General features: G+C 44.5%; 1 protein-coding gene across 3 annotated transcripts in view; it reads right to left on the bottom strand.

Annotated features, from left to right (window-relative positions):
- Positions 1-4,809: 4,809 nt before the first annotated feature.
- RASSF3 (Ras association domain family member 3) overlaps positions 4,810-15,452 on the bottom strand; it is a 121,665-nt gene continuing 111,022 nt past the window's right edge. For all 3 annotated transcript variants that reach the window (XM_074375074.1, XM_074375073.1, XM_010970513.3), the window contains 4 exons: positions 14,601-14,708; positions 12,271-12,508; positions 10,310-10,419; positions 4,810-7,545 (listed from right to left, as the gene is read on the bottom strand). In XM_074375074.1, the coding sequence (XP_074231175.1) occupies positions 7,396-7,545; positions 10,310-10,419; positions 12,271-12,508; positions 14,601-14,609 (507 nt within the window). In that variant the 5' untranslated portion in view covers positions 14,610-14,708 and the 3' untranslated portion in view covers positions 4,810-7,395. The remainder of the gene's footprint in view (positions 7,546-10,309; positions 10,420-12,270; positions 12,509-14,600; positions 14,709-15,452) is intronic.

The following is a 15,452-nucleotide window of genomic DNA, read 5'->3' as shown; positions in this document are numbered from 1 at the left end:
TCTCCCTGTCCCTGACACAAGGCCCAATGGTGAGCTTCGTCCCCTGATTTCTGAGTCCTCATCACTAACTGGAATTCCTTTGTTTATTTAAAATTTTTAGGAATGTCAAATTGACCAACGGCCTTGTGTCAGAGGTCTAAGATCTAATTAGCCATAGTCAGAGGCGCAGGGTCACACTGTATGTGGAATTATCCTTTCCAGGATTAAATGAGGCAGGTCAGGGAGACTCTTTACAGGTTAGCCATTACTCTCAATACGGATAACTTGTTTAAAAAAAATTTTTTTTCAGAGGGGGGTATGGCAGGAGATACACGTATAGCTCAAGTGGTAGAGTGCATGCTTGGCATGCAACCCCCAGCACCTCCTCTAAAAATAAATAAACCTACTTGCCTTCCCCCAAATAAAATAACTAATACAATAATAAATATTTTTAAAAGACAACTCTAAATTAAAAAGAGTGGGGTACAACTGCACATGGATGTATACCTCTTCAGTCTCTGAAATACTCTGGAGAGCTCTAAGATTTGCAGTTAGTATTTGAAAAACCATGGGGTGCTTGTTAAAGCAGTGGATTCTCAGGGCATAGTACCAGCTTTGGGGTGGGGCACAGAAACATCTTGCTTTAAAACATCAGCACCTCCAGTAGTTCTGAGGCTGTCTATAAAGAAACGGAGTAATAACTTCATTTTTGTCTTGAAATATCTTGCAACAGATCTTAAACACTGCCCACCCCAACTATTGGCTTCCTAACAATCTCCCCACCCCGACCTACCGTGTCTCTGCTTGGATCGCCTTACTTGCAAAAGAACAAAAATTTTAAATGCAAGCTGGAGTGGTGGGTGGCACAAGGGTGACACAGGCATGACACCAGGGACAGGAACATGTTCCCAGCCTCACCCACACCCTACACATGAATTATCTTCCCTGAAGCACACACCCTTCCCCAGCACAAACTCTCCCATAGAAAGTGTATCTGGAAGGAAGGCAACGAGGTTTGGACATTTCTGAAGGCTGACGGCCAAGTTTCTCGATTTCGGTGGCTGCCCTTGTGTTCTCAGATAAGGGACTTTTATTGATAAGGCATTCGATGACAGGCTCGCTTTTACCTAAAAATCACTGATTTGGAACACTCCTCTAGAGATCACACATGCAAGAAAAAAAAACATGTGACATGTTAGCTATTCTGAAAGAATCTGAAGACACCATTTGTAGTTGTGAGTAAAAGATTTGAATTTAAGCTGTCACCTCCCCACTTGCAAAAGTAGTAATTCAAGGATTCTAACTTTCGGCAAGATGACCGCATACTATGGAATTACCAGAACCTCAGCAAATTTCATTGCACTTGAAAATCAGAAGAAAGCCCTCTGGAGCAGAGCCCCCTAGAACTCCATTTCAGAGAAGAGGAAACACAGGGTCCACATGGGTCCACACAGGGTGGCTAAGTGAGGGGAAGGTACACACGCCAGGCAAACGAGCAGCTCTGTGCTGCTGAAGACAGGTGCATGCAAGGTAAGCCCCCTTGTTTAGAAAGATAAAAACCAACTCTCCTGGTTAAAGGAACTCCCTCCCAAACACAAAGCCAAAACCCCAACTTCTGAAGTTTACCAAGAGCCCTGATGTTCTCTGTTTGTGTGTAAACATTTAAAAATTCCAGTACTCACCTTTCTCAGAAGGGAAGAGAGGAGCTTTTGCTGATCAGCTGCCGCCAAGTGAGTCACAAGTGACTTTGGAAACCAAGATCAAAAGGGTCTATCCTCTACACCCTGCCGTTCTCACTTTGTGGAATTAAAGAGAAAGATTTGCCAAAAAGCAAGCCAAACTGAAACCAAAAACCACCAACCCCTCAAAAACCAACAAAAATTTAAAATACAAAAAAACTGCAGATGGAATTAAATTAACATTTCACCTGCCCACCCTGGGGTTAAAAATAAAGTTATTTAATCTGGCCAGTCCTTTCCACCACCACCCCCGGCCCATTTCTCCCCTGATCCTTGTACAAAGCTGCTTTCTTGCGCACTTAGTTAAACAAGTAGTGATTCACACCAGACAAATGTAGACTTTCAAGGCTTTGAATGCTTAGTTCCCTGTGTTCCTTTGGGAGAGGATCATCCTTGAGGGTGTAAAATTCCAGCCTTGGAGAGGGTGTGGACAAGAGGGAACCCTCCTATGCTATTGGTGGGAATGCAGTTTGGTGCAGCCACTATGGAAAACAGTATGGAGGATTCCTTAAAAAAAAAACTGAAAGACTTACCATATGATCCAGCAATCCCACTCCTGGGCACATATCCAGAGGAAACTAATTCAAAAAGATATATGCACCCCAATGTTCACAGCAGCACTATTTACAATAGCCAAGACATAGAAGCAACCTAAATGTCCATCGACAGATGATTGGATAAAGATGTGGTATATGTATATGCATATACACACATATGTACACACAGTGGAATACTACTCAGCCATAAAAAAGAATGGAATAATGCCATTTGCAGTGACATGAATGGACCCGGAGATTATCATACTAAGTGAAGTAAGCCTGAAAGAAAAAGAAAAATATCATAAGATACCGCTTATATGAGGAATCTAAAAAAATAATAATAAACTTATTTACAAAACAGATAGATTCAGACATAGAAAACAAACTTATCGTTACCAAAGGGGAAGAGGGAGGAAGGTTAAATTGAGAGTTCAGGATTTGCAGATACTAAATACTATATATACAATAGATAAACACAGTCCTATTGTATAGCATAGAGAACTATATTCAGTACCTTGCAATAGCTTATAATGAAAAAATATGAAAAGGAATATATGTATGTGTGTAAATGAATCACTATGCTGTATGCCAGAAATTAACCCAACATTGTAAATCGACTATACTTTAATAATTTAAAAAACAACAAACTCCAGCCTTTGCAAGCATTTGGTGGCTCCTGGGAGCCAGCTCTGACTTCTCCCTGAAGCTATTCTGGCAATTATCTTACTAACTGCAGTGAGAACACCGGGTTTGGTTATCTGTCCTGTCAGTTTCTCCCACACAACAGAACCTGAAAACGAAAACAGGTAGGCATCCCCCTCTATGTAACTTAGTATAATCACTGAAATGGAATGCTAAATGAACACCCTCCCCCGCCAAAAAAAAGGCGGCTGAGCACCCTGACATCAAGCCTGTCCTTGCTTTTCCCACAAATCCCACTGCACCGGATTGCTTTCAGATGAACGGCCCATTAGAGGGCATCCTCATGGGTACTTAATAGGCAGTTTTACTGAAAAACTGGGTAGAACTTACAGGAAAAGTCGGCAGACTGGCAGGACGGCTCTGCCACTCACTCCCAGAGGGGCAATGGGCGAGTTGCTGGACCTCGATGCATTTGTTTCCTCATCTGTAAAATGGGGATGCTGACGATACCTATCTCATGAGGGAGAAAATGGGTTAATACGTGCATAGTACAGAAGGTCTTCGCCTTATGATGGCTGGTTTGATTTTACGATTTTTCAACTTTACAATGAATGGTGTCAAAGTGATACGCATTCAGTAGAAACTGTAGAAACTACTAGGATTTTAAATTGTGATGTTTTCCCAGACTAATGTTATTTTTTTGTGTTCACAAGGGTAAACACCAAATGTAACTGTTCTGTACTTAGACAACCATTCTATTTTTCACTTTCAGTACAGTATCCACGAATTACATGAGTATTCAACACTTTATTCTAAAATAGGCTTTGTGTCAGATGATTCTGCCCAACTGTAGGCTAATGTATGTGCTCGGGGTACGTTTACGGGGGGCTGGTCTGAACTATGAGGTTCGGTAGCCAGGTGAACTGATTGCATTTTTGACTTACGATATTTCCAATTTACGATGAGTTTATCAGAACATAACCCCACCATAAATCAAGGAAGATGTACATAGAGACTTTTCCCCTTCTTTCAAAAACACAACACTTTTAATTAGAATCACCTAGAGTCCCAAAAGTGTACAATTCTTAAGAAATAATTTTGCAACATAACAATATTCATTTAAACAATTATCAACTGGTGACAGATTCTGAAAGGAAGCCTAGGACAGGAAGCTAACTTCCTTTAAGGATAAAAATTCCAAAACATTCCCACTGCACCTTGGGCTGAACGTCCAAAGTGGATTCTTCTGGATATTTTGACGAAAAAGATCTACACAGAGCCGTCATTTCCATCATCATCATTTTCACCTATAAAGCAGCTACAGTACTTGCAGTGTGTTCCCCTTCACGGGCGGGTGCAGCCTCGCTCCTGTATCACCCGCGCCTCTAGGGGGCAGTGCAGTGGTAAAAACACTTGCCGGCAGCAGGCGTGGGGGCCTAAGAGGAGAAACGTGCACCTATCTGGTGTGAGACAGTCACGCTGACCAAAACACACGGATACTTTACAATGTTGCAAGCGGTCTGTTTTAGGGATGGGAGACCTCGGCAGGAATGGGGGGCGAAGGAAGAGGATTTCTAAGAAAGGGACAATGTTCTATTTTGGTAGTGGTCACATGGCAGCCACTTTATAGTAATTCCTTAAACCGTTCACATACATTACACACTTGTAAATATATGTATATTTTACAAAACAATTGTTATAGAAATGTGTCACACAGACGGATACTCTTTTTCCCAGAGGACAAGGCAAAGGAAAAATGACATTTGGGAGAACAAATGTGCCCTATTCAAACCTAGTGAAAACTGTCACATTCTCCCCTCTCCCCATCAGTATCTCCACAAAAGCAGCTTCTCCCACTCCTGTGACCTTTTATCTAGCATATTTTCACCATAAATAAAAACACACAAACATCAACTAACAACTTCAACTTTTAATAATGGAAACAACTTGCCATTCCAGAAACAATTTCAGGGGAAGAAATACCTTCCCATAAAAATAAACTTAAACTCATCAAAATTATAAATATTATAATTTTTTTCTACTTCTGCAAATTTCAAATGCTCCCCTGCAATACTACCCCTTCATTTAAACTTAACTCTTTCCTGTACCATCACATATTGAAGAGAAAACAGTATTACAGCAAAGCTTCAATAGTTTAATTTTAACTTAAGAATTTGTACAATGATTTTTTTTTTTTTAATCTTTGGCCTCAGTGGCCTTTTACACAATAAAGATGCTGCTGCAGTCACCAGTGTTTTGGAGAGACCGTCAGTCTTCAAGAACCACAAACTGACAGAATTTCAACACAGTAAGTTTTCCAAATCGCAACGTGCAGTGCACGTGACAATGAGCGAGGTCCTGGATAATATAGATGAGGATGCCTAATTCAGACGATCTATTTCAAGTAAAAAAGAAAAAAAAAATTCACAGATACCCATCAGCTACTACTTTAGGTTCTAACAGTGTCTTAATCTGAGAAACAAAGGCTTCACAAAAATATGAGCTTACTAGGATGGGTAATTAAAAGACCAGGTGGTGGATAACAGTATACTCACACCCAAGCCATAGTCTGAATAGTAAAACCAGTATAAAAACCATGAAGGCATTCCCTGAACAATGAAGGTAAAGTGTTGGGTGGCAACGTCACTAAAACCTCATTGATGCACTAAAAAGAAGTCACATGCAAAATTAAACAAGATGTGCCCTACATATTTTATAGCTAGTTCTACTTTTTTTTTTTCTTTCCAACTTTCCTTAAAAAGCTTAGGAAGATACGATTGTCTCAGTAACGTGTGTGGCACAGCATAAGCGACGCTTCCATCTGCCTCCAACAGGACAGGTGCTCTCTGAAAAGTCAGAAGAGCAGCCAAGAGGGGAAGAGAAATGCAATTTTTTAAAAAGGCACCGTTTAGTTAAGAAGCAAAGAACTGAAGCACCTTGGAATTTCAAAAAGAATCCATTAGGTGTCACCAAAGTGTTAACAATTCCTTGGGAATTTATAAACAAACAATACGGAGACTGAAAGTAGACTGCAAGGCCCCTGGAGAACCACAGCACACTTTTCCTGTTGTTTTCAGATTAACTGCTGCGTAAAAGGCAGTTATTTAACCAGCTTTAAGGAGGGCTTCTATTGCACTCTCACTTATTTCTTTGGTTTTGCAGGAACAAGCTCTTTAGTTAAAAAGTTTCCATCGAGAACCCTTCCTGTGCGGTCCGCGTTGGGCGGACGCCGCCCTCCTCCTTACAGTCAGGTCACCCTTTGGACTGAGGATCTGAAGGTCCTGGGTCTTTAATCCATAGCCCTGTTCTACATTATGTAAGATCAGACTTCAATGTATAAGACAAAGGGAGAAGGGAAGGAAGTGAGAGGGAAGGAGGGAGAGGGGAGGGGAGGGGAGGAAAAGAAAACAGGGAAAGGAGGGCGTGATTGTCACAAAAGTGTGCTGGGCGCCCCTCACCTGACAAACCCCCCGGCCAACAATTGGGGAAATAGTTGCCTCCTCCCCAAACTCCTTTCCCACTGTGAAAGCATTCTCAGGGGAAAACAGTAACTTCACAGGAGTTGTAGCACATGCTCGCTGCCCACTGGCCACAGAAGCCACGCAAGTCAGACCTTCTGCTCGGAGGAGAAAAGGCAGAACCGGGGCCGGTCCGCCCGGGGGGCAGCTCTGTCCCGTTTGGAACATGCACCCACCTGCACGCCGGGTCCTCTGGGTCAGCCGCACTTAGTCCCTCCTGTTGGCCCAGCTCCTACTTTCTTTGGTTCTGTTCCCACCTCTTACTCACCAGGAAATCAAGCAATATGACCATGGGTTTAACATCTCTAAACTGAAAAAGCTTTTAACTCTTTCACAAGCAAATTCTCCTCCTCTACCACCCACCCACTCACCGTCCAAACCACTTTCCCCCAGGGCTCGCCACCCCTACTCTTGCCTTCTTCCAAACTTGCTCTTTCCTTTCTTTGTCAGACTCCTCCAAATTCCTTCACCAACTCCTCAGATTTCCTAGCTTCCCGTGCCCTTCAATTCACATGGATCACTTCCTCTGACATTTAAGAAAAAAAAAAAAAAAAAAGACAGGTAGTTTCAACACAGGACAAGTATTCAGACAGATTCCTGGTTAAGCTTTTAAAAAATCATTTGCACAACCTTAAGCTTAACATCATCATCACATACTTAAAATACCTAAAAGAAAACAAGGGGGTGGGGGGAACCAACCCAGAGTCCATGCTTCAAAGCGCTCTCGAAGGCTCCAGATGAGACTAGTTTCACAGCTTGCCAAGAGGTAACACCGCGGTGCCGAACAGAACAAGCTTGCAGAGTCCCTTGCAGAAGACGCCATGTGAGCACTCTGGGGAACTAGACCTAGAGATTCTTCAAGGGGGGAGGCGCTGGCATCATGGGGCAAGGAAACTGCCCTCTGACAAGAGGGACACAGGCGGCCGGTGTGCACGCAGGTCCCGCGCCGTCCCGTCCCCGAGGGGCAGGGCCCACGCGTTACCCGGGTTTCCACAGCTGGCTCAGGGCTCCCTCCAGCTTGTGTCTATAGACCGCGTAGCGCTCCTTCAGGGTCTGTAGCTGCTCCTCTTCTTCCTTGTCCAAGATCCGCAAGAAGTTTTGGAGCTCGGGCAGGCTGAAGGCTTCCCACTGCGAGAGAATACCCAAACTGAAAGATGCCAGGTGCTTCATTCAGTGTGAAGACTTAGGAATGCGGGCCCGGAGCACAGGGAGGCGTGGGCAGTATGCTGCCCAGTGGTCAGGGAGGTCCTGGTTCACCAAAGCCGAGCCCCCTACCAGCCTTCCCACCCTCTCCGCTCCCCTCCTCCCACCCTTTCCAAAAGGGCTCTCACCTCAGTACCCCTAAGTCCATGAGACACTCTCACTCCCGACTGGACCCCCAGACGCAGGAGAAACAGCTCCCTCCATCTTCCCTCCATGTGGCATCATCACTGCCCCCCTCCTCACCTCCCACGATCAACCTTACCAGCTCCTAAGCAGCTCTCCCTAGTGCTACCCACCCCCATCTTCTCCGCCATCCCTGGGATAGCCTCCTAGCTCCGTGCAAACACTCCCCAGTCTGTTCCCCCAAACAGCCAGCCTGAAATAAAAAGTGAAGCATGACCCACCCCTGCTTGGAATCAGTCAACGGCTTCCCTTGGTTGTTTTCTGCTAAGTCTCAACGACGCTAACCTCTCCAGTCCCATCTCTCTCACACTGTGCCCCTCATTCATTACCCTACATGGCTTTGCACATGCTCCCCCTTCCTCCACTTTCCCTGGCGAACTCCTCAACCTTCCAGCGCCAGCTCAAATGCCACTTTCTCTAAGAAGCCTTCCATGATTTCCTTCCCTTCCTTCCCAGCCAGGACTAAGTCTATTAGAAGCTCTCACAGCACTGGAAGCCCTGACCACAAACGGTTTTTCAATTATTATAATTATTCGCTTTTAGCTGAGCATCTCTCTCGCCCACATCTTACCCTCACTACAGCTGTTGTGAACTATTTGGGCTTTTTCCTCTGGCCCTTGAGTCTCTGAGTTCTATTTCCCTCACAGCATCTGGTACTTTGCAGGCACCAAATACATGTTTGTGGGTTTTTTAAATCTATTTTTAAATTAAAGCAGTAAATACCAAAGAGGGCATTTAACATCACCTGGGAGGCGTTTTTCCAAAGTATGTCTTCCCCTCCCAAAAAGAGTCCTTGGGTCCTGGGCTGAGAATCACAGTCTCGGCCAGGAGCAGTTTCTGATGGGGGATTCTCAGGGGTGTAGGGGACAGAAAAGACGAGAGAACCTAATATAGCAAGTGCACAGAGAGGAGCAAGGATAAAACCAAGTGGGCCAATGACAGAAAGCTCTCGGAGACTGATTTTGAGCCAGTTATTAACGAAAACGAGAACCATGAAGCACGAAAGCAGAACTTTCCACATTAGAATATTCTGTTAATTTAAAAAGTAACATTTTACTTTTCACATACGTTCTCCCAAAGTAAGACATTATTAAGTATCACCTCCCTTCCACTCCCTGACAGCTATGGAAAGTTGCTTCCCTCAAGGCAGTCAACCTTAAAAACCTGAAACGACTGCACCACACAGAGGTCCGGGACAGCCGTCCCGAACGTTAAAACACAACGTCAATTTCAAAACTGAGCGAACGTTAATGCCCTCCTGACGGTGCAGCTCCAACTGCCCTCAACTACGTGCAACACTCAGAAACCAGCACGGAGAAAGACAGCACGCTGACAAGTCTGGCTTAGTTAGGCTTCGAGGCAAGGCTACCACGTGCCAAACTAAAAAGCCAGATTTTAGACTTTTGCTCCCAGCCTTCTCCTCAAAATGAGAGTGAATTTTAAAAATTTCAAAACATGGAGAATCCAGAGAAACTTCAAGATGTCCAAAATCATTGTCTTCCCAAAACTGCCTAAGGAAAGTTCCAGTTTACACCGACATATAAACATAACTCTTTACCAAGCACGTTTATATAGGTTTCTAATGTGGCACAAAATGCGACACAAAACCACCTTTTCAAGGCTTTCCTCCCACTTTACAGATTCTAAAACTGAGGACTGAAAAGGTTAGATTTACCCAAGGTCACGCTCCTGATCTAAGAGGAGCAGTCGGAAACACAGTCTCGGTTTCTTAACTTTTAACCTAGAAACACTCTTCTCACTGCCTCACAGAATGTTCTATGTGGACAAGTCATCCCATTTCCTATTCCAGACAAAAGGCTGAGACCCAGAGCTTGAGAGATTTACTCATGTGACACTTGATCTAGAAGGACAGTCTGAAGTGCTTTTCCCTTCAACTGAACTGACCCAAATACAGTCCTCCATGGAGAGAAAATGGCCAACAGTGGACATGTATAAACACGATTTCTTAATTACTGGGGCAAAGAGGAAAGAGTGTAGAAAGCTAAACGTCTTTCCTGGTGAAGAGATTGCAATTCCTTTGATTTCCCTTTAGAGCAAAGGAGCCTGGGGACCTTGGTTAGCAACAAACATATGGAGAGTGTCGACTTTCAAAGCTCAGCTGGATTTGAGTAATTTGGAGACACAAGGAGTGAAAATGACTCTCTGGGTGGGGATCAAGTGAAAAAAAATTTTCTTTCCTCCCACCTCTGAAAATTACAGACCAATATAATGAGTGTTATAAAAGAATTATATTGTAGGCTAACTTTGGGCTCATTTCTGGCAATTCAAAAACATTCAGGAAGCTGCCCTCCCTCCACAGGACCATCTCTCATCCCATGGCAGGCAGGCAGGCAGGCAGGCAGGCAGGCAGGCAGGCAGGCAGACAGACAGGTTCCCTCTCAACTCTGCCCCCTCCTCCTCCGCAGTGGTAAAGTCACCAGATCAGAGCAATAAAACAGGGCCAGCTGGTCTGTAGAGTTTAAAGCAAGAATGAACAATCACTTACCTCTCCAATTTCATGTTCACGAAGAACAAAACTAAGTGTGTCTGTCCTGGGCCCTGCTACCAGACGCAGGTAGAGTGGATGTTCCCGGTCCGAGAGCTTGCAGGCATAGACTGGGTGAAGAAGCAAGGGTGTGTCACAAACAGAGCGTTACATCCTTCCCCCGACCCCACCAGCACCCTCATGCCCTTCCCTCAGACCAAGGCAACAGTCCGTGCTACCCCACGGCACCATCCTCCTCACCTGTTACCAATGAACAGTCCGCAGTGGAAAGAATGCTATACTATTCCCACTCTATCTGCACAATCTAAACTGTGCCTTGATTAAAAAGGAAATAATTTTCAAGAATGAATGTAAATGAGTACTGCTCCCAAAATGGGCTTATAATTAATTCTGCTCCTCCTTTTAGAAAGCAAGATGAACTTTAAAAAGGATCTGCCACTCCTTTAAAAACAATAAAAATATACCACCCCAAGAACATGAAATCGGAGGTCTAGAAGCAAATCTCCCTACAGATTAATTTAAAATTAGCAGCCACAGAATGATGCAGTCTGAATACAAGCTCTGGCGGCTTTAAGCCCAGCTGTGGGTGTTTCATGCTGTGTGTGCGCGCACACACACAGGTTCTGGCATTCACTGCCTTGTGGGTTAAGAGATTTGCTCTTGTGGGTAACATATCAGTAGGAGGCTATTACTGTCAGATTATGTAGCTGAAGTCCAGGTGAGCAGGGACAGAAGCTGGCAGGACAAAAATGTCACCTGAATTGGTCTGTATCATTTTGGTACTTCCAGATACAAAAGCACTGTAGGTTCCAATTTCCTTGTGGATGTAAACCTCCCCCACAATGCTTGAGCCTGTGGCCTCTGGGGGACAGGAACCTTGGCCTATTCATCTCTGTATTTACTCAGCAGGGCCAACCCACATGCCAGCCCACAGTACGTGTTGAAGAAACGTGTGCATACTTAGTAACTGGCTGGGTTTCAGCCCCAGGTGACTCCAGGACACTCCCATCATGTCAAGATGAGTGTATTTGCTGCTACAGCTGCTGTTGGCTCTACCCAGAAAAACTAGAGAAAGCTCAAGCAGCTGACTGCTCACACATTCATGCCACGTTCGAATTAGCACTGAGTGAATCACTGAATCACTGTTGTCTACCACTGGTATCAGCTTCTGCTCCGCGAGTACCTGGCCCAGCTTATTCAGTTTCATGCAGTAATTGAATATTCTCTTTCTAGCCACTGAATGTGGGTATTAAGTTCAGACAGGCAGACCTCAGATCAAAATGTTATTCACCTACTGCATGTGCCCCTGGGGGGGCAGGGTGCCAAAATGCCCCAGGGCCAACACCTAGGGCGGCACGCTCCGGGCATGCCATTTATGTGTAAGTGTGAAATGTGCACTAACACACATGTGCTTCCCCATCCTGGCTCTCGGGGAATCCAAGTCCAACAAGCCACTCCACATGCAGAGGCACATCCGAAGTGGAATGTGCCACTGAAAGCTTTGAGCCCAGAGGCATTCTTTTCTGTCCAAAAGAGCAATAAAATCAAAGCAATCCAGGGGGAGGTGATAGCTCAAGTGGTAGAGCGCATGCTTAGCAGGCATGAGGTCCTGGGTTCAATCCCCAGTACCTCCTCTACAAAAAAAGAATTAAAAAAAAAAAATCAAAGCAATCCCAAAACAAAACAAAAAACTATCCCCCTGTGCACATCACAAAATCCTCAACAGATACCCATCACATATGGACACGTCTCAGCTCCTCAGACCCACGACTGTCCAACTCCAAAACATGGACAGCCAGGAAGCATTAAGCGCCTGCCGTGACCACCATTTATTCCAGAATCTGTCCCTGGGCACTGACATAACTGACAGAGATACACCCATCAGTCTCCCTCCTGCTCATGAGGCCGAAAGACACCAAATAAAAGCAGAGACCAGTTTCATTTCAAGCGTGGCGAGGTACCTTGATCTTCCCTGTGACATCGCTTATAAAGTGCAAACTTGGAAGGGCTCTCGGTCACAAGGAACTTCTTGAGCAGGGCCTCGATCACCTCCCCGACAGTGTTGGTGCTGCTGATATGAAGCGTGTTCATACAGCCATTGCTAGTGGGAGCGAATTTTCCAGGGTTCGGGGAAGTCTGTGATGGTTTGCAGAGTTCCATCTGTACTTTGATGAAGCCAGTGTAAATCCCATTTGAATTCTGAAGCAGGAAGAAAAACACACACTTAGCTGGGCATCTTAAGGAAGGGGCGTATCAAAAACAAAACAAAATAACCAAAAAAGGAAGGGGAAACACTCTCTTGTTCACTTCTTTTCCAGTTTGGGGGCAGAATGTCACTCAAGATTGCCCACCAGGGAGTGACTCGGGGGAGGTCAACACACTCCAGGAAAGTGCTTCCAGGGGCCGGGTCTGTGGGGCAGATGTGGTGACTGAAGTCCAGGACTCACGCCTCTGAAGCTACACGTGAGAGGTCAGGGCCCAAGGGTAAGGTTACAACCCACCAGGCCACATGCTGGCCAAACCGCCAGGCTCATTAAAGCCTGGGGATGTGTCCGGGCTAACTGTTCAGAGGAAACATCCCCAACTGATGACCGGCTATTACACCAAAAAGGAAAGTCACAATTAGGACTGAAATACTCAAGCAACAAGGAGCAGACGGGAAGAAAACAAGCTATTTTCATCCCTAGTGGCTACAATGAGACACACCAGAGATTACCCACTTTGCTTAAACGTCCTCCTGTCACACACGTCCCATACAGCATGGGCTACAGGACGAGGCCTTTCAGGCACCTCAAGCAGTTGTAGTTTTAAAACAAATTCAAGCTACCATGTAAACTGAAGACATTATAACACAAGCACTTGTCTTTTTTGATGTAACGTGGTACTGATGTCTCCTATATATACGTGTATTTTAACAGCTTTATTGAGGTATAACTTTTATACAAAAACCCTGCATATTTAATAACACACTGTTTGATGAGTTTAACATTTGTCTTAATTGGTGGTAGAATTATTTCTTAGTGCTAAAGATCGTCATAATGGTCTTGTTTACTTTTTACCTTTAGCATGTTTAGAAAAAAATGTACTGTTTTATTTAAACGAATCATCAGGTGTCATCTATAAATGTTAACACAGTTAACAGAGAACATGAAACCCTCCTTTATGATCCATTATTTTTCTTCCTTTCTACAAGATCACTTTATAATGCTAATTCACTCATTCATTCTTGTGAAAATTATACAACACTTAACATTTTTTTATCTTTGAAACAACATGGAAACTTGCATCTGTTTTAATCTCCCAAGAGTGGGTGGGATGTGGCATTTTTCTACTTTGATGAAAATTGTGTTTGAAAAAGGAGAAATACGACTGCCAAAATAATGAGGAATGATCTTGAGATCAGCCACCGTCTCCCCTTCGTGGGGGAGCCCCACAAGGGGGGGACCCTTCATCACAAGGGCTTATATTTAAAAGCTCCTCCCCAAGGGTCACAGAACTCAGGAGGGCCTCTTCTAACTGGGTCACCCCATCCTTTGCTCAACCCTGTCAGTTCACAGTCAACAGACTGCAAGGCAGGGGTCCAAGCGCCCTGGGCGCTGGCACCAAGGGAAGGCAGGTGCCTCCAGGAAAGTCACCAAGTGGACGGGTGAGGCCGGAGCAGTTTAGAGGAACGTGCATCTAGCTCTGTTGTCAGTTCCCCTTTCCTTGTCACCCAGCCTAAGCTGCTCCCTCCTACACCCTCACTCCCCACCGAGCTTCAAACGGCATCGGCATCCATCGGCACAAAGCTGCAGGAGCCTGAACCAACGCTGCCGGAAGCGGAACATTACAAACTTCATCTCACACCCACAACCAGCTGAGAAAAATCTGAGCTCAATTCTGTTCCAATCCATGGGCACAAAATCCTTTTCCTGACACTTCCAAATTTATTTACACAAGATAAAACTTATCTAGGGCCTCATTAGAATCTGAGTTACCGCCCATACGTTAACCAGGCAAGGATTACACTCAATGCTAAAAATCCTTTGGTGGGGAGAGGGGGGTGTCATAATATCTTTTAAAATAAAATTTTAATAAGTGTTGGCTCATTTTGAGATAAAGCTGCTTCAAAACACAGCTTTCATTTGAATGATGCAGAAATATCCCATGTTCCAATCTTGCATACCTTGATCATTAAACACCTGCAGGTGTGACCTGGCGATTTTAAGACACACAGACTGTAGTACCAACATCTCATGTCTATCTTTCAACATGTGTCAACCTGAACAGTATTATTATGATACGTGCTCACCAAGGTCATCTTCAGCTTGTCTGTGACTGCTAAATTGTACTTGTGAACTTTCTCTTTGATTTCCTCTTTGCTGAGGTAATTGTGGGTTTCCTTCTCTTTCTCCACATCCTAAAGAAAAGTAAGACATGCCACACATGAGCAATCACAGAAAAAAACATGGATAAACTAGCATTTTTTTTTTACATTCCATGGAAGAAATGTGGAGCACTTTACCTACACGCACGCACGCACATACACACACACGCATGCACACCCCTTACTGTCCAACTCTCCAGGCTCATCCACCAATTATGGTCCCTGTTCCTTCAGACCAGCCCTCCTGAGGGATGTATCAAATAAAACTAACTTGTCAGTGACTAAAAGCAATACTTCATTTAATAGTATTTTGCAAAAACTGACTTCTGCAAAAACATCATTCCCCAAGAATGCCCGCTAGATTCGCTGCTTCTAGTTTAAACAATAAAAGACACGTACCAAAAGCGTGTCTTTTCTCTTCAGCAAATCCTATGAACGTTATGGCCTTTATAGCTTTACCATCTTTATCAGCAAAAAGTACGGTAGTTATTAACTGTTCAACTGGCACTGATCACTGACCTGTCAAATTCTACACAACTACCAGAAGGTAATTAAATTTTCCAAACAAATACTCAGGTCAAGATACAAGTAGCCAGACTTCCTGGACCCAGCCACTCTCAACCCCAACCCCTCCAATCTCAGCCCATCCTTGCCTCCCCGTACTCTGGAGGGGAGGATTTTAGCTGAACCCTATCGTCTCTGGGAAGAATTCACTAACCGGTTTTGTCTGAAGAGCTCAACCAGTGCGTGACATCATGCGGTGACTATTATGTGACC

This window comes from Camelus bactrianus, chromosome 12 (assembly GCF_048773025.1).
Source record: "Camelus bactrianus isolate YW-2024 breed Bactrian camel chromosome 12, ASM4877302v1, whole genome shotgun sequence".
Taxonomy (NCBI): domain Eukaryota; kingdom Metazoa; phylum Chordata; class Mammalia; order Artiodactyla; family Camelidae; genus Camelus; species Camelus bactrianus.
This window is presented reverse-complemented; position numbering and strand designations above follow the sequence as displayed.